Below are 26,056 nucleotides of genomic sequence, written 5' to 3' on the forward strand. Positions count from 1 at the left end.
CTTTTTGCCCTTGGGCAGAACAACAATGTAAGTCGGTGTTCCTAGATATTGTCCCCTTAACACGTTAAAATAAAACTTGGTGTGGTTGCTCAAGGACATAAAATGCTTTAACAGGTGCTGTAGGCTCCTAGAAAGTCACAGTGTGTGACCCAGAGATGCCCCTTTTAGGTGAGAGTTCCACAGATGCACAAAAGCCTCAGGAAGGTAGAAAAGACCTACTGATGACAGCACATTTAAAGAATCGTGCTTCAATACCGTTTCAAACCAGACTTCATACCAGACACTCGAGTCAGCAAAAACCCCCAACAATGAACACCACAATTATGTACAATCCTGTTTCAAACAGATCTCTTTCCCCTTTCCCTCTTTCGTCATGAAACTAAAATGGTTTTATCTTCCTCTAAAAGATTTATGCAAATATTTTTGAGAACTAAAGTGATGAGCTTGAAAGATACAAAAAGTGAGAACAAGCTGAAGTTGCTCCCTTCCATCTTAGTACAGAATTTTTTACAATTTGTCTTGATTATAAAATAACTATTTTGTTAAGATGCATCTAGAAGTCACGAGCCATCACTCATTCCTACCTGTTTCAGAGCTCTCTTTTGGTTAGTCTCTCAAAACTGTTTCTTTCAGCCCTCCACCCTCTCTATTGGCACTTGCTTGGTCCTGTCTTGCAGAACTACTGAAGGCGGCAGGCCAGCTGTAAATCAAACAATATCATTAAACGAGACAGCACTAGAAAAATAGAACGCACGTGTTACTCTCCAAGGGAAGAGTTCAACAAAGAGAAGATGCTCCAGCTAACGCATTTGTACCTTCACGAACAAAAGGGCCTCAAGCTGATGTTGTGCTACCCCGAGCCCGTAACAAAAGCTTAGGGCTTAGGCAGGGTGGGATTTTCTTACGTGCTGAACAGCTAGAGAATCGCAGCTTACGCAGAACAGCGAGAGACATCAGCCAACAACACTGCCCTGGCCTTGGGAAGAGGCAACTTCAGCACTCGAATGGAATCAAGGACTCAGAACAAAACACCCAACAGTCAACTACTCCTGCGTGTTATCTTGTGACCACACGATAACGTACAATACTACCAGGGTGATTTCACCTATGGGCTTTACTCTCAGATATAAAGACCTTTTTCACTTTAGTACATGCACAGAAGGAAAAAAGCAAATAAGGAAATGAAATGCTTTTCTTATCTCGAGCTGAAGCATTTCCTATGTCACACACACGCTTACAATTGCCTCCTCTCAGGTGCTGGGGATGTTATTTCCTGGCTCTTTATAGGAATGATGGCACAGTCTATCAATATTTTGTTTTATATACAGCCATACGTGCTAAATGTGATTAATACGCATAACTTGCACAACTGATTCCACACACAGCGTTTACAATAAACTGCTTAACTTCTGAAAATTCAACAAGCTCATCGAGTCCCACAACCAGGACACTGAGGATAAAGCAATAACAAGCAGCAACTAAATGCTATTTTTTCCATTAAAATAAAGTGCCACTGCTATGACCACCAGCCGGATTACAGCTACATTATTGCATGACAAAGATACACACATTAACTACAGTTTGGATGTTTTTCTTATTTATTCAAAAGCTAGAGGATGACAAAAAGGGTTAAAATGTTTTATGCCAGCTATTTATTACATGAACAAATACTTAATCCAAAGGGACTTGTTTTACTAGCCCCTCTGTCCAAAAACCACACATCCATTAGTTTTTATACACAAATGTTTATTTCTCAAATAAACTTCCCCTTTCAACACAAGGAATGAAATCTAAATCTTCATAAAGATGAATCCAAAACAAAATCCCTCCAGTACACTGTATTCACTGTTTTCTTGGTCACTACTGGCTTTAACTGTTTAACATCAAAAAACAAGGACATATTTAAAAAATCATGCTACTGGATTCCTAGCGCTGCCTCTGACCAGCTCTATACTGATCGCCAATATTTTAAAATTTTACATCGTCGAATCTGAAGCATTTAATTGAATAACAACTGTGCATTAAACACAAACAAACTGAACAAGAAGATTATAAGATGTAATCGAGTTCGTAACGAATATAGGTGTTCTTTTCATCGTTATAGATCCTTGGATAATGTGATATCAGAGCATCCTGTGATCCGATGTAGATCGAATTATAGATCTTCCAATAAACATCCCTGACTTTCCTGGCAGGGTGAAACAAACCCTGGAAAACAGAATGCAACAAAATGTATTAAAACTTGAGGTCTAGTTAATGAAGTTATTGAATTGAACCTAATTTTGCACAGTAAGCATTTAAAAAAGCAATTACAGTAACTAACACCACTTATAAGAAAGTATGCTAAATATGCCATTCTCAATTTTTGGGACTATCTAAACTAGCTGTGTATTATTTAGAGGCAGGTTTTCTTATATTATTTTTCTGCAGGGAGAAATTCCACTGGATGTATTTCTAGTTTTGATTTCTTCTTTTAAAATAAAAACTAAAACCCGATGCGGGATAATTGTCTGGAACCAAGTCTGATATTTGGCTCTGCTAATTGTGATTTGTACAGAGAACTAGATATGAAAACATGAGATAAGCTATTACTAAACCTTAAAAAAAGAGCAGAAAGCTCTAGAAAAAGCAGTTCTAAATAATAATATACTAGTAGTATTTGCAAAAAATACACAGTGCAAGAGACCTCCTTCACCTTCCTACTGATGTCAGCAACTTTATGCTGAGTGCCCCCGCACTTTAAAAAAAAAAAAATCTGCAAATAATTAATGAAATGCTGTCACATCTTCTCCACGTTTTCCTGCCACACACACATTTAAAGAAGCTCAAGTGCCTGGTGTTGATGTAATTGTGTAGACTCAGAGAATCCCAGAATGTCAGGGGTTGGAAGGGACCTGGAAAGCTCATCCAGTGCAATCCCCCCATGGAGCAGGAACACCCAGATGAGGTTACACAGGAAGGTGTCCAGGCGGGTTGGAATGTCTGCACAGAAGGAGACTCCACAACCCCCCTGGGCAGCCTGGGCCAGGCTCTGCCACCCTCACTGAGAAGAAGTCTCTTCTCATATTTAAGTGGAACCTCTTGTGTTCCGTTTTGCACCCATTACCCCTTGTCCTATCACTGGTTGTCACCGAGAAGAGCCTGGCTCCATCCTCCTGACACTCACCCTTTATATATCTGTAAACATTAATGAGGTCACCCCTCAGTCTCCTCTTGTCCAGCTCCAGAGCCCCAGCTCCCTCAGCCTTTCCTCACACGGGAGATGCTCCACTCCCTTCAGCATCTTGGTGGCTGCGCTGGACTCTCTCCAGCAGTTCCCTGTCCTGCTGGAACTGAGGGGCCACAACTGGACACAATATTCCAGGTGTGGTCTCCCCAGGGCAGAGCAGAGGGGCAGGAGAACCTCTCTGACCTACTGACCACCCCCCTTCTAACCCACCCCAGGTACCATTGGCCTTCCTGGCCACAAGGGCCCAGTGCTGGCTCATGGTCATCCTGCTGTCCACCAGGACCCCCAGGTCCCTTTCCCCTACCCTGCTCTCTAATAGGTCATTCCCCAACTTACACTCTGACCAAAGCGCTTTTTTCTAGTGCTTCACTCTTACACAGTTTTAAATGTCCTACTGTTTTTCTTGGCTAACGACAAATAACGTTGATTTAATATTGTCTATCCTCTTGTTTAATTTATCTCACTCGTTACTTGCTCTGATAACCCCTTGCACTATTAATTTACTCGCCAGTAATTAATCTGGGAGATACTTCAAAATTTGGGAGATACTTACATTAAGGCAGAATGCCAGGCCACTGTAGCCAATTTCTATTCTAAGTTACCTACTAGTTCTCTGCAAATTCCTCAATGTATTCAGCTATCTCACAACACCCAAATATCTGTTTGTTGCGTATTTCAATTATTGAAGTCCTTGGTACAGAATGCCATGTTTAAAGAACACTTTAAAGAGGCAAAATCCAGACTCTTTTCCTTCGCTGAAAACCGTTTTCAATTGACTTTTTTATCTCCTGGAAAGACATCCTGCTTGATAATTTGTGTCTCTGCTATTGTGGCAGACACGGGGACGTACCTGTAAACAATACTGCAACATTCTGCAGGGCCCGATGGCGACTCTGAGACCCTCCAGAGCTCCCATCACCGCCTGGATGACGTGAGGAGAGGTTTCAAACACATTAGGCCAGACGTAATTTAACAAATGATTAAGAGAATCTTCACAGCCGAACCCATAAACACCAAGAGACATGTGCTGCACCACGGCACTGGCTGTTTGTCTGTGCACAAGATCCCTGCAAAGAGAAGAGCGGTCTGTTAAGAAAGTATATTTAGAAGCAATGTGATTGGATAAGCATAGTGTTTCCTTTCAGTAACACTTTTTTTGAAAGTACTAGTATACACTTTTAATCCATATTTACTGACGGCAATAAGCAGAGTAACGAAAATCAGTAAATTTAAAAACATGGAGTTTTCTGACAAATTACTGCACTCTAATTCCGCAGCAAAAATATTAACAATAGAAATTATCAAAAGCCGTTTGAATTTAAGAATTCTTGACGCACTTAGGATGCTTGTATCATTTCAATCCTCAAAAGTATTAGTAAAATAGGAGTATATAATCTGAATTATTTGCAGACATTGGCTTCAAAATTAGGCTGATCACTTCACATTTTTAACAAACGAGGACAACATGCATATTTCCTATTGTTAAGACCCAGCTACATACTTAAAATATGACTATGGCCAACTGTATCAAGAGTGGAAAGAAGCGCACTCACCTGTCCATTAAAGCATCTTCAAGCAACGGCGTAACAGCATAAATATAATCTTTTCCCATCTCTCCAATGTATTCAAACAGGAAAGAAAGAGATTTTAACACCCCGTTCTGGACATTCAGCTCTGGAACTCTGTATTCGTTCATGAGTGCAGGCAGCACTGTGAAAGGTGAGCACGTTTCAGCTACAATAGCAATCGCTACTGTAGTACACACTCTGTTCTGCCTTTCCTGTACTTTCAAGTTGTTTAGCAGTGTAGCCAACACATCATGAGGTCTGGAAGAGATAACACGCATGTCAACAGATTCAGTCAGGATTTGGTTAAAGTTAGTTGAGTTTCAGGCAGCAAGCGGCTTAGTCCTTAGAAAAAGAAAAATTAGATAACTGGGAAACAACAGAAAGCACAAAACTTTAAAACAGTTTAAGCAACTACATGATCTTATTTTCATAGCCAACATTTTTTATTTTCTCTAGATTTAGGTTTTTTCCTGCCTTCCGTTCTGCCTCTCGTGAGCTCCGGAGGACAGGAGTAGCCTCCCCACTGTTACTCTGATCCCACAGCTAAGTACAAACTTGTATAAAACCACACACACTGTCAGAGACGGGCAATGTCCCGTAGAGATAAGCGCAGTTATGACATTCCATGCTTGCTTGCTGGATCTGCATTAAGTCAGTAAATGCTCACTTAAAGAATATGCATAAAGATGGAGTTGTACTTCATTCTACAAATTACTGACTTGCATTATCACCTTTGCAAATCCATGCAAGTACTGATTTGGGGAAAAATAACAGAAGATAGATTATTTTAAGAAGAGTTGGAAGAATACAGACAGAGTCTAAATGCATATCACAGCATCATAAATTCCTGAGACAAACAGATCTTACTACCAAATTATACTCTAACATTTAGTTCAAAAGTACAGCACTCTGTCTTAATGAAGAATAGGTGACTGCGTTCTACAAAATGAGTAAAATCAAGTTTACACATTCAACATGCTAAATGTAGAGAAGTTTGAATATTTCTCCCCAGAAAGCTCAGAATTATCACTATGCGTGTAGAAGTGGATAAGTATCAGACCAACTTACCCAATAGCTTTCGCAATATAACCAAAAGTGTTCACTGTGGCTCTTCGGATGGCTTTCTTGTGAGCTTTTAATAATTCCAGCAGTTCAAAGCAGATCCTCATCCATTCTCTTGCAGAAACATATTCTGCACCTCTGAAAGAAAAGACAGTTGCTTCTTCAGTCACGTTCAAGTTTTTAAATAAAACCACAGAAACTGCAGCACCTATTCATTTGCTATCAGAGGGCGACTGCTTAAGTAAGCTCCTTAATTAGGTATTTGTTCACATTAGACCTTCACTGGTTAAGTTTACTCAAAACTTAATCTATTGTGTGCATTCTGAATTTGCACAAATGGACAACTACAAAGCATTTGCAAAACAACATAATCAAAATACGTTCAGACCATCTGTTAAGTATCTCATCTTAAGCTTTATACCCAACTTAAGAAATGTCAAGAGACATGATAATAGGTGCCAAATAGGTGCCAGGTGCCAAATCTGATACTCAACTTTAGCTTTTGCCACAATAATTATCCACACAGAGGGTCAAATATGTGATCTCTGGTCAGCTTACCTGTCTGCAATGCGCCCAACAAGATCAATACAGTTTTCCTGGACTTTCTCATGTCTGTTCTTCAAAATAGGCGTAAGCCTCGGCAGCAGATCTTTGATCGGTGGTGTCATCTTGTGCATACCTAGTGAATTCAGAGAGGCATATTTAGTTTTATAATGCCTTTTAATTTTGCTCTTGAACAGGCATGAAATCAACACACAAACATACCTATAACGTTCACAATAGCCTTAAGTGCTCCGAGTATGCTGCCCAGTACTTCAGGATATTCTTCACCCAGGTACTCATACAACACAACACCCAAGTGTCCCATCAGTTTTTCCTGCAACCAAGTAAAAAGATTCAGAAGTTAAATTTCTCTTCCCTCGCATTACTGTGACATAGTACAACGAATTTGGTCGAAGTGGATACAATACCTCTTGACAAGTCTTCATGACAACTGCAGTACGAGAGATCAGGTCAGCGGCCTGCTGCCTAACTTTGGCCGATTTGTTGTTCAAACGCCACAGAACTGTACCACAGATTTGTGGCAAGTAGGGTTTCACTCTTTTGCCTAGAGCATTGACCACTGTGCCAAACCCATTCAGCATCACAGAATCCTGGGTGTAAAAACAAAAGAAAATCAGATCAAAACAATACGACGTTTTCATTAAACTTGACATCATCTAAAATTGCTATTAAAATGCTAACATTGCAAAGCTAGCTTCTAGATTTCACTGATTTGAGCACTGACATCTAAAAATTACTCTAAAAATCAACTTAGAAGCACCCATTTTTGTGTGATTAACAGCTACCTTACAATTAGAGCAAACAAATACTAAACACCCTTGGCCATACCTCCGTGGTCTGTTCCTGAAAGGCGTACAAGATGCCATCTATAAGCTGTTCTTCTAGTTTATGATCAATGTCGGCAGCCCCCAGATTTCCCATTATCTTCTCAATTGTTTCCATGACCATTTTTCTGTACTGCTCAGCCTCATCTTTCAGATCATCCACAATTCTAGAAATAATTTCTGCTGCTCCAACTTTATTTGCCAGCTCCACAGTTGTATCAACCAGCTGAAATATACAAATGTTAAGTGAGCAAAACATTGTTAAAATCTACTTTCTATACCTTGAATATACTTTTCCCTACCCTGAAGAGGAGAAACAGCATGTGACGTACACTACGAACAACTGTTTTTACCTTTAAAAATCATGCAATGTTTTAAACACCACAAATGGGGTGAAGTACCCCACCTTACAACTGATGTAGGCTCATTCACAGATGTCTGATAGCCTCCCAAGAACTCATCAATCTTCTGGCTACGCAACTTCTAAATCACTAGTCCATATAAAATTCAGTTTCAGGACACAGACAAAATTAAGCATCTAGCCTGAATGAACATTCTAATCTGAATTTTGTTGTCCTGTAAATAATTTTCCAGTCAAAGAAACCAAAATACCTGTCTGTAATTTCTTCTGTCCAACGCCATTCGGTGCTGCCAGAAATGTTTGAAAAAAGGTGGCAAGATTTCTGTTTTAATGTAGTTTGATTCAACACCATCTGTACCACAACACTGCTTTACCACCTGGCAGGAAAGAAAAAATCCAACTATTTTAATTCTGTGTAAGGTTTCGGTTGTATGGTTTTTTTGTTTGTTTAAGAAAAGGAAAAACATACATATTCAATATTAATGTTAAACAGTCATTCTGACACACCTTCAACACGATTTTTTTCATCTCTTCATCAGGGGACTGGAACTCTCTGATAAGGATGAGCATGACTTCTCTGGTATAGTAGTTTGCATACTCGGCATCCATGAGTGGAATCAGGTAACCAATAGCCTTCAAAAAGGCAGCCAAACCCTAGTGAAATGCAGAAATAGGTCTCTAGTGAGTTACAGAATGTAGACATCCACGTCAGTTCAAACTAAAGAAAGTATTTTAGATATACCTTTCCTCTGTGTTGACGTATACCCTTCCATAAAGGCTTCAGAACAGAGTCAAATGACTCAATGCCATAGGGAGTAGCTGCCTCAGCCAAAGCAGCAATAGCCAAAGCACTGATGGTGCGAACTTTCTGCTGCTCATCCACCAGACCTGCAAGAGAGTAGCGTTTAGTACCACATCTTGTGATTCAAGTTCAAAACAGCAAAATATAGGGGGCAGTATAAGAGATTAACTTATTTTCAGGAGAAATGAACCACTATGCCTCTTTCATAGTTCAGCCAAAGTCTCTTGGTGTCAGAAGACCCCACAAAACAAGGACCTTACTACCACCGTGCCTCACTGGGGTATGAAAATTTTTCCAAAGATTAAGCGAATAAAATAGACTTTGCCTGGTAAAGCAGAACTTACCATGTTCAATGATTTCAACCAAGCTCCTGAGATGAGGCAAGATAGCACAACCCATAAGAATTGCAATTTGCTGTACAATCTTGATGCCAGTATGCCTGGCCTGCCAGGATTTTTTGCTTTTGCAGACAGCTTTCAAGAAGGGCAACAGAGAAGGGATGCCCAAGGCAGAGGCAACGACAGCAAAGGCTCGGGCTGTTGTATTTCTGACATATTCATCCATATTATCAATATCAGGTCGCATTGTGGAGATCATTGTTGCCAAACCAGCAGCCTGAAGGAAAAACATGAAAAACATACCAAATGGAATTAAATGTGCTGTTCATAAATCTTCTGCCATGCCTATAAACAGGAGTTCGCTACGTGTAAGCTAACTCAGTGTCTTAATGAAGGATGGAACTTCACCTTAGCCAAGTTGGAAATAATTTCTCTGCCTTCCACTCTAGCGTAGTAATCTTCATCAATCAGCAGGGGTTCAATGACGACAAGGATCTGAAAGAGATGAACAAATTACAGTTACAATATACACTTCTTCTAGCAATGATCAGAAAAAAGCAAATCAAAGATGAAACAGTAAACTGCAACAGACCTTGTGCACGTATGGTCGGACCAAGTCATCCAGTTTGTAAAGAATTCTGTCGATGACTTTGACAAGTAAGTGACGCTCCTGATCTTCAAGTGTTGGTGACATCAGCAGAGGCAGAATCTGATTAAACAGTGGCCCCGCTCCAAATTCTCGAGCTTTATCAGTAATTTGTCGCAATGCAGCCTAAAAAAGCCCAAACAGCCTCAGTTAAACTAAGGAAACAACATCGAACAACTACAAAACAGGTAGATATTAACCAAGTTAAAATGTAATTCACTGTAACCACAGGCTTCAAAATACTTGCTCCTGCCACTGCAAAACTCTACTTCAAACAATTTTATGCTCATCTGTTTAAAAACGAATGCATGAAATGAAACACGCTGATGTTAGCTACGAAAAGTATGCTCCTGGTCCCACATTAGGAATGGCTCCATCTGAAAAGTAGCTTCCACAGCCCTTACTTGCAGCTAGGCAGCTTGGAGCTACGGTCAATTCAGAGCAAAACTGTGCAGAAAAGACTGCTAACGTACTGCGTAACGTGTAAGGTTGAAACTTAAATAAGAGCTATGCCGCTAATTTAAGAGTAAGAAGCAAAATCCAGAAAGTTACGAAGCCTTGTAACCAAAACACGCTATAAATCTAGTTTCTCATAATCATAAAATAAATAAAAGCCATATACTATTGAGTGACTTATATATATATATATGAAGAGCAGCAATATTAAATTACATAGAATGACAAACAAAAAGCCACAGAATAGGAAGAGAGCACTAAACAGATAAAGTTTAGTAGGTTATCTTAAAGAGAATCCCACGGACAACTGAAACTAAACATGGAAACAAATGTATATTTTTTAAAACTGAAATTACATAAATGCATCTGATGATTCATCTTACCTTTCTCATGGGAGGTGTGCCATTCTTTATTTTCAGAAGTAATTTCATTATTTTTCTCTCCTTCTGCTCTTCAGGGCTCAGAGTTGATTCATCCACGTCAACCTAGAAATAATTGCAGACAAATAAACAGGTATTCAAAGGAAAAAACTTCAGGAAACTTTAATCAGCATGAGTGAAATCTCACTTACCAGTAGTTTATCGAAGTATTGGATATCATCTGGTTTTAGGAATGGAAGATTGCCAGATGGCTGGTCATTAACACTCTTCATAGTCCGGTCTTCGGTCTGCATGTGGAATCCAGTCATCCCCCCCAAAGGTGTGGGAGTTGCTGTGAGCTTGCGAGCTGGAGTGCGAATGGGTACATAACCAGCTGGTGGGGGGAGAACCTACACAACAAAGAACAAAATTCATCTTATCACAACAGATATAAAAAGAGGAAGGCATCAAATACAAAACGTTACTAAATTTCTACCTTCTATTTTATCTGTTTGGGGATTTGTGCGAGTGTTATTGCATACATTAGATTCCACGGTCACAGCAATACAAATTCACCAAGACAGTCTGTAATTTACGCTTATCCTGTCTTGACGATATTTCAGAACAAAACTCAACTGCGCTGCTGAGAGCCTGGCTAAAAAACTTGGAAGTCTCTTTTAAGTCTCTTTATAAAATATTGAAGAAGCGCTTCAGTCTTTGTATCAACACAGCATACTTGCCAATTCAATTTGTGACACTATGTTTTTCTACATCTGGCCTTAATATTATCAGTCCACTCAGCTCATTTCTGGCCTTGACAGGCATTCACAACATTGAGAAGCAGAATAACAACTGGCCCTTGAGATCAGCTTTAGTTCTCCCTTTCTAAAGGAGTAACAACAAATCAGTAACCAAATTAAACAAGCATCTACAAGAAATAACTAATACTTAATGCAAAACATTCTACTTCTGGGACAACACAGAAAACAAACAAACCCAACACCACAACCTGGTCTGCTACATTTTAATCCAGATGAATTACCTTATATCCTTCTGGAAACATAGCATCCAATTCTTCATCAGAAAGTGGTCTGTTTCTCTCATCGATCTCCCTTTCCCACCGCCAAGCCTGCAGCTGTTCAGGGGTCATGCTCATGATATGACCTATATTAAAAAACAAAAGAAGTTTTAAAATAAAATCTTCTGTATGCAAAAGATGACTTGTTTGCTAAAAGGTTAAGTGTTCTCTTGAGCCAAAGTTTCCATAGGATTTATAACCTGTAGCCTATCAAACTTACAGAGAGCCTTTTATCTGTTTTTTACCAACTGAACTGCACAGGAACAGACATGTAACCTTGTATTGATTCCCCGCTCCAGAGCTGAGCTGCTGTGGGCATTAAAAATGGCAAACTGTGCGTATACTGATCGCTTTCATACAGGCAGAAGAACACGTTAGGCAGAGCCTGTTTCAAAACACTGTATAAAGGTAAATGGTTCATTTCCACAAGACAGTGAAGCCTTAGAGAAGGGACTGGGCTCACCTGGTGTAGGGGTTGCCATGTTCATAGCTGGGGTGCCAATGGGTGTTTTGCCAGGCGTGAGAACGGGGGTGCTGCCGCCCATCTGGCTGGCAGGGGTTTCGTCCCATCGCGACTTTCTTTTACTTGCTCCTGGGGTTGGTGTCTCCCCAATGGAGTCACCACCTCTATCCGTACGAGGTGTCTCAGCCCAGCCACTGCCGTGTCCCGGAGTATCTAAGGAAAAAACAAAACAACTTCTGCACAAAGAACTAGAGAAACCCATTTTCAGTATCTACACAAATCAACAGGTAAACAAATACACTAGATTAAAGTAAAGAATACTTTGGTCTTCGGTGAATATTGAAATCACACATGCATTACACTACAACATCAAAGAGAACTTCATTTTATGAAAAAGAGCATGTCATCTCCTTGCTGAAACTTAGCTTAAAAAGATAGAATTCTAAAAAATACAAGAGAACTCAGATATTCTAGAAATTGGACAAAGTACTCCATGCACTCTCTCAATAAAAGCATTATGGAACAATGGTGTTTCATTGTTCCCAGCTACGTGAGCTTTATTCCAATTACGCACGTGAGAAAATGCTTCCAAAACTTGTTTGAACGCTAACCTCTTAAAAAAAAATTGAACAGTTCAAAAACACCACACACAAACATATCACAAAAAACAATTCAACGTGAGCTCCTTTACACATTAAAACCCCAACCCACAGCAGTCACTAGATATACCACAAAACTTCAATTCAATTTTTGAGCCCAGGTGTTTTCAAAGACACAAGTTAAGCTTTAACAGGCAGAATTCACAGTATCACAGTATGTTTGGGATTGGAAGGGACCTCAAAAATCATCTAGTCCAATCCCCCTGCTGGAGCAGGAACGCCTAGGTGAGGTCACACAGGAACATGTCCAGGCGGGTCTTGAATGTCTGCACAGAAGGAGACTCCACAACCTCCCTGGGCAGCCTGGGCCAGGCTCTGCCACCCTCACCAGGAACAAGTTTCTTCTCAAATTTAAGTGGAACCTCCTGTGTTCCAGCTTGATCCCATTACCCCTTGTCCTATCACTGTTTGCCACAGAGAAGAGCCTGGCTCCATCCTCATGGCACTCACCCTTTATATATTTATAAACATTAATGAGGTCCCCCCTTAGTCTCCTCTTCTCCAAACTAAAGAGACCCAGCTCCCTCAGCCTTTCTTCATAAGGGAGATGCTCCACTCCCTTAATCAATTCAATCCTATGAACTCAGACAAAACCATCACACCAGCCACTAGATGTCAGAATATAATCACTTCTTGCCTGGCTTCTCAATCTATTGTTCCCTTCAGGTGAAAAAATCATATACAATTAACCATTCAAAATTTAGGCACCTTCCAGTTTGCCGTAAATACCTCTTTCTGTTTTAGGCGTCTCATCCCATCGATTTTTACGTGCACTGGAAGTGGCCCCTCCATGGCCCGGTGTTGCATGACCAGGTGTGTCCCGGCCAGGCGTTGCGGCTCCTGCTGGTGTGTGACTGGGAGTCGGATCCCAGATTTTTGAGCCTGGGGTGGCACCAGGAGTTTCGCTGCCCTTTGCACGGCCTGGAGTTTCGTCCCATCGCAGAGATGGTGTATGTCCAGGAGTCTGTACCACACAAACCACAAAGTATTAATAACTCTCGTAGTATCCAGTAAAAGTCTGCTAGTTACTGTTTCTTAGTAGAGTAACGAACTTCTGAAATTCCAGAGGATTAGCGTTAATAATGTCTTCTGTAGATAAGCTGATGAACACTAGGATTCTTACCTCTGCTTGATCCCAGCTGGATAATTTTTTAGGTGTGGCACCAGGAGTCTGATCAGCTGTCTGATCCCAACGCCGTTTGCGTTTTGAAGGCGGCTGAGATGCGGCTCCATTGACGACTTTAAGCTCTCCAGCTTTAGCTTTTTCAGCTAGTTGTTGCCTAATTTCCCTCTATTCAAGGGCACAAAAAGACAAACATAAGAAACAGATTTCTAAAGAAGGCCTCTTCAGATTATACTTTCAAAGGAGATTTTTCAGCTGCATCTTATCTTTTTGTGCTTCCCTTAGAGGTTTTGCTCAAACAACATGCGATTAGCTACTGTTTTAATTTCAAGTTCACTGATTTTCAAATTCTTCTATAGTGACAGAGCAGCTATGTGTTTGGAGGGCTTGTTTTCAAATTGATGTCTTATAAAAGTCATTACTACAAGAAATGCAAACTCATGGGGAATTTTGAGTGCTATCAGTTTCTGTCACCTACATGTATACCTTAAAAAACAAATTCCACTTCAGTAAGTTAAAGGTGGATGAGTTCGAAAACGGGTTAATGTGAGTTATACCCCATAACATAAACCCTGAAATTCTATTTTAAATCCTGAGATGACATTGTTAAAACAGCACACTAACCCAGACTTTTTTCACTTATCAATGGGTCCACAAACAGTAAAACTGTCAAAATTATGAACTAATTCCTCAGTTAAGGTAAGTCAAGTAGGGTAAATCAATATAAATCTACAGAGGCCACTGGAACTACAAGATCTTGCTGCAATAAACAAGATAGCATTGTAGGTATCACACAAGAAATTTGATTGTACTACCAATATCTTACCTATTAAATGAATTTTTAATAGCCATGAATAAAGTGTGTACTTTAAAAAAAATATTTAAAACCAAATGTCAACCTTAAACCTATTCTTAGTACTGTAATATATGTTGTAAATGCTTCAACAAAAGCCTTTTAAAACCTTCCTGGATCCCCTTTACACAGAGCTCACAAAAGCAAACATCTGTCACTGAATCCCCCTCAGTGACTGTTAGTTTGTGTCTCTCATCCTCTGAAAGAAAACAAAGAACAAAAGGTCTAGGTGCTATTAAACAAACAAAACAGATTAAAACATGTTAAGACTATTTCTCCCTCCATTCTTTAGGTATTATATAGAACAGGTGCTTTTCAAAACTTTCATCCTTTAAATGCTACTGACTTTGAACATGTGAAAAACAGGATTTTCAAAGAAAAAGACTTAAGTGTCAAGGAAAAAAGTCAGGCTTTCCATTCCCACCTTCTCAACATGCTTTCAAAGGCTATAAAATGAAACAAAGTGGAAAACCCTTCCCACACACACCTCTTCTTTGGTTAAGTGCTGTTCACGCATAACATCCATGTACGTTCTGGCATTCATTTTAGGATCTGGTGTCTTCCCTCCTGCAGAAGAGAACAGCAACAGGAATGGAGCACAATGAGTACAGGATAAGCAGAAACTATTGCCTTTTTCTATTGTCCTGCTCTAATATTATATTATTCTGTGATCGTTTAATTTTACTTTTTGATTGAAAATTTTAAAAATTACATGTATCTTACGTTTATTCAGTTTGCTGATCAATTTAACCTGTTTGAACACAAACATAACTACTGCAGTTTCAAACAAATATTTTAAAGACGATATAAATGATAAAATGACAACACAGTTAAGAGTCTTCAGAAGTGATGGGTTCCTGGGTTGCTAATCCGGAATACGTACACTTTCGTGCCTTTGTGTCCATCAGCAGTTCTGACTTCAAGCAGCAGAATAGAAGCCTAGAAAATTATCTCTTTACCATTAGTAACACTTTGGAAAGATATTTATATTCAAAACATTACCTTGTGTAAGCTGTTCAATCCTAGCTGTATCTGACTATAACTAACTAGTGCATACCTACGTAATGTTTAAAATGTTTTAGCATAAAGACCCATTTAGAAGTTTGACAAATCTGGAGACCTCTCCCAGATTTTCTAGACTCATATTGTAAAAGGGCTTCACTAATAAACAAAACAAAAACCCCCAAAATCTGTTTGATGGCACTTTCCCCCTCTTCTCAAGGTACAGCTGTGATTGGGAGCTGGATGCAATACCGTACACATACCACCACAAAGATACTCACAGGTAATGGGGTTTCTATACCATAAGTTGGTTTATGCTGTGTATCTTAACTAAACTTTTAAATACTTTACAAGAAGCCCAACTTTATAAAAATAAGACAAGAAAACCACTTTTCTTTTAGCAAAATGTGCAGATTTGCTATACAAGTGGTATAGCATTCTGATTTAGGGAAAAAACGATAAACTTCTGAAACATTTCTATGCTGGAGATGATTGCCCAATTGGCTGTGTCACTCTGACACTAGCTTTGATAGGACTTTCCTTTGGAATACTTTTTCACCATAATCTACACAGGATGTGTTGAACTGCACCCTTAAGAATGCAGACAGGACTGGCATATAGCAGTACTGCTGTAGGAAAGAAATTAAGGACAGTTAGTATGGGCCTGTGAATTCTGACAATACATGTTTATAGCAAGTACAATTAAGCAAGTAAAATAATTAATATCCCTATTAATTCATGCAGGCTGAAATTCTAATTTGTAAAACCTGCAAAATAGCTGCGAATTTTAAGCCAACAGGCACCTTATTGCCACACGTGAAACTCATCTGAAGAAAGCTTGTCGGACCCACTATACCCCTTTTCCTGACTTGCATTCCAAAATTATCAGAACAGACTTGAACTATTAATAGTATCAAAGTCTTACATCTGCTTTTGTTTCTTTTATCTATACCACCTAAGTTTACATAGGATGGTAAGAATTAGGTGCTCTATTTTGAGAACGAGCATTTCAAAAGCAGTAACCCTGTAAATCTACGACTTGGAATGAAAACTTTCAAGATACTGAAAGAATCTGAGCACTCAATACACAAGTTGTTCAAAGTATAATGCACAACCCAAAACAAAATGAAAAGAGAAACCTTTAACCCTTTGTGTTTCTATGGCAATGGCTCATTATTTTCTTGTCCTTCTACCTGGAAAGAAAACTTGTATTATAAAAATGAAGAATATGGGATCTAGGTTTTCAACCAAATCTCTATAAAAAGGGGATGTTTAAAACAAAACTAAGTTTATAAGCATGCCAACAGAAATCAAAGGGCTAAAGACAATTAAAGACAACAAAGATCAAAGGGTATAGGAAAGTCAAAATGAATTACCATCTGCAAAAGGATCAAGACGCTCAGGGGAAATTATCATCATCCGCCTGTGCTTTTTGTACTCATCTTCCCGATCCGCAATCTTTTGAGGGCGGTGTTCTGCAAAAGGATCATACTAAAAACAAACAAAAAAAGCTTCTTAGTTACAGATGTAAGAAGAACAATGAAAAGTGTCTGGTGACTGTAAGCCTGTGTTCATTTTCAGTATTACCAAAAAGACCTACTTTATTTTAATCTCAACTATATAGGAATGTCAAAATACTATGTTAATACAAATTTTACTTCTGTAACTGCAACTTCACCTTTTTTCTAAACACAGAATGTCTTATGAAATAACTTGTGACAAGAATTCACTATTTTAAGAAGTTTATTCACCTGTTACCAAAGCACTTCATGCTGTCAACCCTTCCCCTTCTTTTTGCATGGGGACTCAACACTTCCTCATAAGCTTTTAAATTTCACAGAAAGATACTCCAGGAATACAAAACCTAAGTGATTATATTTTATTTACAAAAATAAATTAGGATGTACCTGTTCAGTAGACTGAGGTATGTCATTAAGCAACGCCACTGGAGCATGGTACCCTGGCTTCTTCTGGCCAAGCAAACTTGTAGAGGGGTAGTCATCATCATCCTGGCAGTAAAAAGACATGGTAAATTTGTCATATTGATACTGTATTTAGATAAAATAATGTCAACTTAACATACCGCGATCATAGAAAAGATGAAAATGGACAAATAAAATCGTTAATTCCAAATTTTAGCAAGCTTTTCCATAAAGTTTGCTTCATCACTCCCAAAATCCTTAATCCAATAAACGTACTCACATCACTAAAAAGATCACTTTTTCTCTACAAGACTCAAGTGTTGTGCAATACGCTACAGTTAATCAAGTATGCTATCCACATTAGTGATACAAAAATTCTGTAGTTCATATTGGCAATAGTCAGCATGTGAAAACCAGTGCACAGAAATTCAGAGCCTTTTTTCTTAAAAGTCATCTAGATATAGGTCAAAACTTCAGCAAATAACCCTATAAAAAGCTTCAGAAACTGTGAAAAATTCAGAAATATATTAATGTTGATTTAGTTATAGCTTCTCAATCACAATGTCAATAACAAGTACATAGTGTGCCATCTATTTCCTCGTATTAGTAGCCAGTTTGTATGCAATAATTTAAAGCAATCCAAAAGAAAAACTGGTTTTAAAACTACGAACTGATTTCACTGACATCCTGCAATGGAAATTTTTAATCAAGGACCTTTTAGAATTGCATAAATGACGCATAGTAAGTAACGTAAAAAATGTCATATAGTACTAAATTGAATATAACAATCTTCCTTCCTCACAAAAATATAATTAACTCAATGTAATACATAGTTGCCTATGTATTTATGGTCAGAACTGTAGTTTCTGACTGCTCCTGCAACTGAAAATGTGGTCAAATGTTTAACGCTAGAAGTTAACATAAAGTAATCTTACAAGCAAGATAGGTAAGGAGAATATAATACAGTGAAAAAGCCAGTTCTCAAAAAATGCTTTGAAATTTGAAACAAAGTAGAAACAGAAATCTTAAAATAGTCACTGAAGTTCGTTGGCCCAAGTTTTATTAGAATTTTTTTTTCACCATTATTTTTCATCTTGGCAGCAACAACAGAACAAGGTTAACAGTTCCAGTCAAGGCTAACACTGATTAAGTAGCAGGCCATAATGTTTTGCCTTCTCTTAGGCCTCCATGTCTTTCAAAGCACAATTCACAAAGTACAAGCCAGACTTGGAGCTTGTGGACTTCCCAGATGAGACATATTTGGTCCAGTATGGCTTTAACAACAATAACTGCTTTTACTTCAGCAACTGCTGTTAAAAATTACTCAAATTCCAATATACTTAGAACACATGCGCTAAATAAGCAAATACTTAAAATCACTTACATCTTCCAATTCAGTTGCTGCAATAGAAGTGACGTATCCAGCAAACCTGCTGTCACTGCCACCATAGATTTCTTGATCGTAATATCCTGTGGAATCGAGGCCTACTCCTTGGGCTTCATCAAGAGCAGGCTTCTTTCCTTGAATTTCTCGAATCTGCGCTTCAATATCTAAGGTAAAGACAAAACCAAATTCATGTCTTTTTACACATACATACAAAATGTAACATTCATGTTACTGAGGACAACAAACTGAGCTCTTCACTCAATTTTAAAGATTATCTCTAAAGAAATCACAGAATCACAGAATCGACTGGGTTGGAAAAGACCTCAGAGATCATCAAGTCCAACCCTTGGTCCAACTCTAGTCCGTTTACTAGATCACAGCACTAAGTGCCATGTCCAATCTCAGTTTAAAAACCTCCAGGGCCGGCGAGTCCAGCACCTCCCTGGGCAGCCATTCCAATGCCTGACCACTCTCTCTGTAAAGAATTTCTTTCTAATATCCAGCCTAAATTTCCCCTGGTAGAGTTGAAGCCCATGCCCCCTTGTCCTATTGCTGACTGCCTGGGAGAAGAGACCAATCCCCACCTGGCTACAACTTCAATTGTATGGCCTGAAGGAGACTATTCAAACTCACTATCTTCCAGAGATAGCAGAGAAGGTAATTTACACCACAGCAATATTTCTCAACATCACATTAACCCTTTCTCAACAAAGGTAATCCTCTCGTGACAAAAGCCTTTCAAAATGTTACCACCAATTAACAAGCCAATGTCGTTAATTAAACCAAATCAGTTCAAAAGAGCTACCATACGAGCTGTCAAATCTCAGAATGTTTAATAAAACAACACTGGACTGTGTTATCTAACAGATTGCAAAGCTGTATTACCTTGGAACATACAAAAGAGCAACCCTCTGATATGCCACTGCACACCAAGTTAGCAAAAATTTTTAGAAGGACCAGTTTCTTCTCACTCTGGCAGCTCAAATGTTATTTACTCATCACTATTCCAACAAGACTAATGGGAGCTTTGTCATTCTTAACGTATCAGCGTCTGACTCTAATCAACTCTGGTGGCAACCTCTGACCTCAGAAATTTTGTACTTTCAGAAAAACACATTAACTTCTTAACCCAGAAAACAAGGAACCAAATTAAACCATCCTTTCCTTCTACCTCTTCTCATGTAACATGAAAATAAGTTACAGTAATTCAACTGTATTCAACAAATTTAATTGTGATATAGGTATACTAAGGCACAGCTAACTCCATGAAAATTGTTACTGTTTCCATCTGAATCTTATTTGATTCAACAGATATCTAAAGATAATTACATGTATGACGTGAATTTCAGGAGATCAAGCAATTAATTTCCATGGCCAAAAGAAGAGCCAAGAGTTGCATTTCGTGGTTGAAGGAATACCAAGGATCACACCGGGACTATATGGTCTCCAAAGTCCCTTCTAATGTCATCGATTCTGTGACTCACCCTTTCCCATCTGAAGTGGTATTGCCTGCTACACTAACTTGAGGGAAAATTGCCGATTTATAACACGGCAGGAAATTCTCTTCACAAATAGTCTTAAATCTTGACTACTCACTATTTTTCTACTATTGTTGCTCATTCCTCTTTATCAGTACAAACACATTTCACAAGGTTTTCCCACTGAGATACCTTGAGATATCCATGTTATTAGACCCACGATGTAAATTGGGGGGCGGGGCTTAGTTTTGGTGGGTTTTATTTTTTAAATGTTTGAAAGAATTGGTTAGTTTAAAAGTAAATGGTCAGCCCTGTAAACTCCAGCTGAACTCAAGGCTGGGTCCTTTTCTTATTACAAATTGCCACTAATATATGTAAAACCAACAAACAAACATTTGACGTCCCCCCAAAAGCACTAGATGTAAAAGGTCTGCAGCCAGAGATTGCTAGATTAAAAAGCATCACATATTTAGCTGGAAAAGATTATTTTGACATTAAAAATGTGTTTCCCTTCCTTTGATAACTCACACTTTCTTGAAAAAGCTCACACCCTACTTCAGAAGGCACTTAAATACAAATCAAATTAAGAAAGAGTAATCACGTGGCTTAAAAACACGTTGTGTAAAGCAAAGTACTTGTTTGATGACTTTGTCAACCAGGACACAAACAGAAACTTCAAAGACACAGAAATAGTAAAGGCAATGGGATTTTTTTAATGGGGATGAGAGGATAATATCCTACTGATCATTCCTTTTTCTGTATTTTACTCTATTTAACACATTTTGGTATTTTGAAAGAAGTAACTTTAACATGCACAGTTGATTGGAAACATATGATGAATTCTGAATATTATTAAAGCCAACATATTTAAAATAGAACTCCCTGGAAATCTAGCTCAGTGCCAGATCATTATAGTATTTCTCAAAATATATACTCCATTACCATACACATAGTTCCACTTGCAACATTTGGAGTGTAAAACATTCCTCAGCATGAAAGAAGAAAGAAGAATCAGTCTCTCTGCTGAAGTAGCATTTTACAGCATAAAGAGTTTCTGTGTTTTCATGCCTTATCATATTTTTGCACATTTAGCTTGCGCTGGGCAGCTTCACTTCTAGCGACCTTAGCACTCTCATACATGTTAGGTCTCTCTATTATGTTTGGAGATCTCTTAGTCCATTTCTGAGCAAGAAAAAAAAATGATGCAAATTGAGAACCACTTTGGACAGCATTCAAAACTCAGGCATTTCTTCGAGGCTTTATAAGCTGCCATTTAAAACTTGACTCCTCAGCTTAACAAAAGAGTTTCCCCTTAAGCTACCCAACTGAAACAGTCCCAAAACATTTCAAGACCTCTTTCAAGTTGTGTCTTGAACACATCAATCAACAAGTATTTAATAAACAGTACAAGTATATGAAAAATCAGCTAAAACTATTTAGTAACAAACTACTCAATTTGGAAAATCTGCCAGGAACTGAAAAAAGACAGAACTCAGAAAAACAAAACAAGATGTTCAGCTAATACCTTCATGTTGTGAAGGACAGCATTACATGATCATACCCAGTTATACATAATTTATTATATAACTACATACAATCCCCCCCTTTAAAACCTGTTCTGATTCAACACATGCAACCGGAAGCATGTCAACGTTAACATTAAATTCAGTGGGGCATCGTTTGCCTCAATAAATAAGCTATTTTGGGGGTTTGGTTTGGGTTTTTTTCGTGTTTTTTTTTCTTTTTTTTAATTTTGTGTGTGTGTGGCTTATTTTTTTTTAATCCACTATTTTATTATTAAAAGCTCTTTACATAATAGGACAGGCAGAGCGCTGTGATGGGTAACACTCAATTGGGTAGTATCTCACACAATTCTTATCCATGTCACAGTATATAAAAAAAAAATACAATTCTATAAAAATGTTCTGGAACGTGAGAAAGTAAAATCATATTAAAGATAAAAAAAAAAAGTGAACGGAACAGTTTAAGCTCTTCTTCCTCCATAAACCCAAACCAGGTCTGCGGTGCTAAAGACTACGTTAACCTCACTTCCGCAGGAGACGACAGCTTTGAGTTCAAAACTTACCGTCCCCAAAGGCGATGAATATGTGGGTGCCCTGCCTACCTCACAGTGTACAACGACTGTCCAGAGGTAGTTTTTTCATGACTGAATTACAGATGTAAATTTACATAAAACACAGCAGACCATTTATCATGCACATCCCAAGAGCAAAAACAAATATTATTTGCCTGAAGATATTTAGGAGCAGGGCAAGCTTTGTGCAGGAAAGCTTCGATTCATGCTGCAAGGAGCTGGAAGCAGCGGTGAAAACAGCCACACAGCACCTCCGAAAATAACATACTACCCAGGCGAGTCCTCGCTCATTAAACCGCTCAGAGACCAGTTTTCCCCGGGGAACAGCAGGAGATCTCGGTGCTCAACCGGCAGCTGAAATGCTCCAGACCTCCCGCTGTTTTTTCCCCTCCTTCAGAGCATTTTTCTCAGTGATCCCCACGTCGCTCAGAACAGCTCGGGCCGTGGAGGCTTTCAGCGAGCAACCCCCCCCGCCCGGCCTCCGCTTTACCGCGGACACAGCCCGAAGGGCTCGGTCAAGAGAATAACCGCGTGGTATCGACGTTTCGAGTCAGGCCCCGTCCCCCCAGCCCCTGCCCGCGAGCGGCGGCCCCGGCCATGGCGTTGCCACCAGCACAGACGCCATTACAAACAGGCCCGGCCCGGCCCGCCCGCCGCGGGAAGAGCCCGCCCGGCCCCCGCCCGCCGAGCCCGGGCTGGCGCTGCCCGGATTTGGGGAAAAACACAACCTAAAAACAAAGGCCAAAGGCGTCGGGGCATGAAGCGCCGCTGCGGGTTGGTTTTTTTTCAGACTTTTTACCTTCATGGGTCTTGGCGATCTTCGCCATTTTGTCCACAGCGAACAACGCCGAGGCGGAACTGGCGCGGCCTCGCCACTTCCGCTACAAGGGGGAAGGCCGAGAGCACAGTGCGCAAGCGCGGCTGCAGAGTGCCCGCCCCCCAAATCTGGCGCTTTGCGCAGGCGTAGTGACAGCAGCGAACAGCCGTCTCTTCGTCCGCTGCGCAGACCTCCGGACCGGGACCTAAGCCACGCCCACTTCGCGATGGATGGCGCGGCTAACCAATGAGGGCGCGGCTGAGCGGCAGGGAGGAGGGCACTGTGCAGGCACTCCGGCCCCATTGCGCTTGCGCACTCGGCTGTTTGCTTTAATCTGAGCAGAGCCCCTGGTCCGCTACCAACACGTGAGTGGCGAGATATCACAATAAAGCACTGAGATGTGTACTTGCCACAAGATGGGGGCATAACTGGACGGCAGCACCTCAGGCAGATCGTCATTCAGTATTTTCTCTTGAAAGAGGGAATGCAAGCTATGGTTCTATAATCGGCAAAAGCCACTAGCAGGTGAAAGAAAGACTTCAGAATTGTATTAATCCATGCAAGAAATAATCTAAGATCAAGGAGGTGAATTTTAATAACACAGTCAGAAATACCACAAGTCTGAAATGAAGCATATGAATTCAAAGTAGCCAAAATAATCAGAAAGTGATCACACAGACTTCACAGTCATATTAATCCATGCAAGAATTAATCTAAGATCAAGGAGGTGAATTCTAATAATAACAGAATCAAAAATACTACATAATGGAGTTTGAAATCAAGTATATTAATTCAAAGTAGACAAAATAATTGGAAAGTGATCACACGTGGATAGCAAATCAGAGCTAAACGTGTATCGGTAGCAATAAGCTGCCGCAGAGGAAGTAAATCTAATTGTAGCCCATTAAATTGGCATTGCATATAAAACCTTTGCTTTACTTGGCAGAGTCAAAGCCCTCAGTGGAGCACATGATGGTGGAGTTCATTTGGGGACTGCAGCTCAACAAAGGTGTGCACGAAGTCGCTACAGCCTAGAGGAGAGCAGGAGGAATGGTCAGATGCTCATGAAACATGACTTAGGTGGGAATATATTAATAAACAGAAATTGTTTAGCTGTTCTGCAATAAATGTCCTTATGCAGCTTCCGCATTTCATTTGGAAACTATGAACTTTTTTTCCCTGGTTTGTTGATGTAACATATACATCTTTCACCATCACTGTCCACAGTATAGATCAGAACTGAGTGGGATGGATTCTGCCCATGTGCCAAACCCTGGAAACTCTCCCTTACAGCCAGGTGTTGTGAATGAGCTCATTCTTCATCCTCTCAGTTTTCAGTAGCAGTAAGCACAAACCTCAGTAAAACACCAAGGCTGGCTACACAAGTTCAAAGTCCATGATTGCTGAATCACACAACACATTAATGATCTTTCACAACACTGTAATATGTAATCTTACATAGCTTATTTACTATTGTGCAGTTCTATTGTACAACTGCTAAGATTCTAATCTCAGGCATCTTTGCAACGAGCAAAGTCGAGTCCACTTGAGAACTTCCAATATGGTAAAATGCATAAACATTTGCAAAAAGGGAGATAAATCCATGATGGTAAAACTCATATACTGTCATGGTTTAACCCCAGCTGGCAACTCAGCCCCATGCAGCTGCTCGCTCAGTCCTTTCTGGTGGGATGGGGGAGAGAATCAGAAGAGTGAAAGTGATAAAAATAAATAATAAAAATAAAACAATAATAAATAAATAAAGATGGTTTCATAGGTAAAGCAAAAGCCGTGCACACAAGCAAAGCACAACAAGGGATACACTCCCTGTTCCCCATGTCAGGCAGGTGCTCAGCCATCTGCAGGAAGGCCGGGATACATCACACATAACAGTGACTTGGGAAGACAAACACCACCCCCTTCCTTCTTCCTCCTCCCAAATATAAACTGAGCACGACGTCACATGGGATGGAATGTCCTCTTGGCCAGTTTGGGTCACCTGTCCTGGCTGTGTCCCCTCACAGCTCCTTGTGCACCCGGCGCAGCCTGAGAAGTTGCAAAGTCCTTGACCACTACCCAGCAACCACTCAAACATCAGCGTATTATCAACATTATTCTCATTCTGGATCCCAAACACAGCATCATGCCAGCTACCTGGAAGAAAATTAACTCTATCCCAGCCAAAACCAGGACAACTACAGACTAATCATTCCCCTTATGAAAGTTTGTAGTTCACATTATGGCTTTATGAGGACTGACTTAAAGAAAGCCAAGATTGTGTGTTTTCTATGAATATGTATGTTTGACCAGTCGATTGATCTATACTGTCTGCATTGCGTAGCTTGCAGAAGTGTGCTGAACAGTTCTGCTTGTAATATTTTACATAAACTACAGGTATTCAAATGTTCCTAGGAGACACTGTCATTTGAGGGTGCAGAGGGTCCTCTGGTTCTTCTCTTAGTGCCATTAAACTCACATTCTGCATTTCTAGAAAGATGCACTTGTACATACTCACAGGCCACAAAAGGAGATATTTACCGAGCTGCCCAGGGACATGTGAGGGTAAGGTCGGGGCAGACAGTAATGTCCTGCTGCAAGAATTTAATGCATGTAACTATTTTAAGTAAATGTCACATGCTCAGGTTAACTATGAAGATCAATTTGCAGGAACTTTCTCTTGTTTCTTCAGCCTGGCTTCCATCTTACGTTAGGCAGAACAGTCGCAATATCGCGTTTCTTCTGTTTTTAAACAGAACCCAGCTCAGGGGTTGTGATCCCAAGGAACACTTTTAAATAGCAGTTGTGGAGTATGCCGTTTTCTGTGGAAGAGGGACTTCTGTGTTGTGAGGGGAGTTGTGCTATGATGAAGCATTGTAAAGTGCTTGTGTCTCTTCCCCCTCTCCTGGCAAATTCTGTATGCTGCCCCAGATTCTTTAAGTTGTTTCTGCCTGTCAATGCCTTGAATCCAGA

The 26,056-nt window shown here is 39.8% G+C and overlaps 1 protein-coding gene across 4 annotated transcripts; it reads right to left on the reverse strand.

Annotated features, from left to right (window-relative positions):
* Positions 1 to 1,580: 1,580 nt before the first annotated feature.
* Positions 1,581 to 23,305, reverse strand: SF3B1 (splicing factor 3b subunit 1). Of its 4 annotated transcripts, XM_065069919.1 has the most exons (25): positions 23,069 to 23,305; positions 18,694 to 18,860; positions 17,295 to 17,396; positions 16,764 to 16,878; positions 14,873 to 14,952; positions 13,533 to 13,700; positions 13,139 to 13,373; positions 11,751 to 11,963; positions 11,252 to 11,373; positions 10,422 to 10,619; positions 10,234 to 10,335; positions 9,341 to 9,520; positions 9,157 to 9,243; positions 8,755 to 9,025; positions 8,351 to 8,496; positions 8,116 to 8,262; positions 7,860 to 7,985; positions 7,252 to 7,473; positions 6,831 to 7,013; positions 6,625 to 6,736; positions 6,418 to 6,538; positions 5,866 to 5,997; positions 4,783 to 5,055; positions 4,080 to 4,296; positions 1,581 to 2,208 (listed from the first exon to the last, which is right to left on the reverse strand). In XM_065069919.1, exons 1-25 carry the CDS (start codon positions 23,094 to 23,096, stop codon positions 2,050 to 2,052), a joined length of 3,906 nt encoding a protein of 1,301 aa, XP_064925991.1. In that variant the 5' UTR covers positions 23,097 to 23,305; the 3' UTR covers positions 1,581 to 2,049. The 4 variants fall into 4 exon arrangements, with proteins under 4 accessions (XP_064925991.1, XP_064925992.1, XP_064925993.1 ...); XM_065069920.1 differs by lacking the exons at positions 16,764 to 16,878; positions 17,295 to 17,396; positions 18,694 to 18,860; positions 23,069 to 23,305 and adding an exon at positions 15,269 to 16,143; XM_065069921.1 differs by lacking the exons at positions 1,581 to 2,208; positions 4,080 to 4,296; positions 4,783 to 5,055; ... (15 more) ...; positions 13,139 to 13,373; positions 13,533 to 13,700 and adding an exon at positions 15,269 to 15,324 and having other exon boundaries at positions 14,879 to 14,952; positions 23,069 to 23,277.
* Positions 23,306 to 26,056: the final 2,751 nt, after the last annotated feature.

Source organism: Columba livia, chromosome 7 (assembly GCF_036013475.1).
Source record: "Columba livia isolate bColLiv1 breed racing homer chromosome 7, bColLiv1.pat.W.v2, whole genome shotgun sequence".
Taxonomy (NCBI): Eukaryota; Metazoa; Chordata; class Aves; order Columbiformes; family Columbidae; genus Columba; species Columba livia.

What these genes read in the sequence shown, in the direction of transcription:
- SF3B1 (XM_065069919.1), bottom strand. Translation starts at nt 23,096, where the DNA reads ATGGCGAAGATCGCCAAGACCCATGAAG. An exon ending in CCAGCTGGGATCAAGCAGAG is followed by an intron (nt 13,374 to 13,532) that starts GTAAGAATCCTA and finishes TGTGTGGTACAG; the next exon opens with ACTCCTGGACATACACCATC. An exon ending in GGCTATTGTGAACGTTATAG is followed by an intron (nt 6,539 to 6,624) that starts GTATGTTTGTGT and finishes TGAATTCACTAG; the next exon opens with GTATGCACAAGATGACACCA.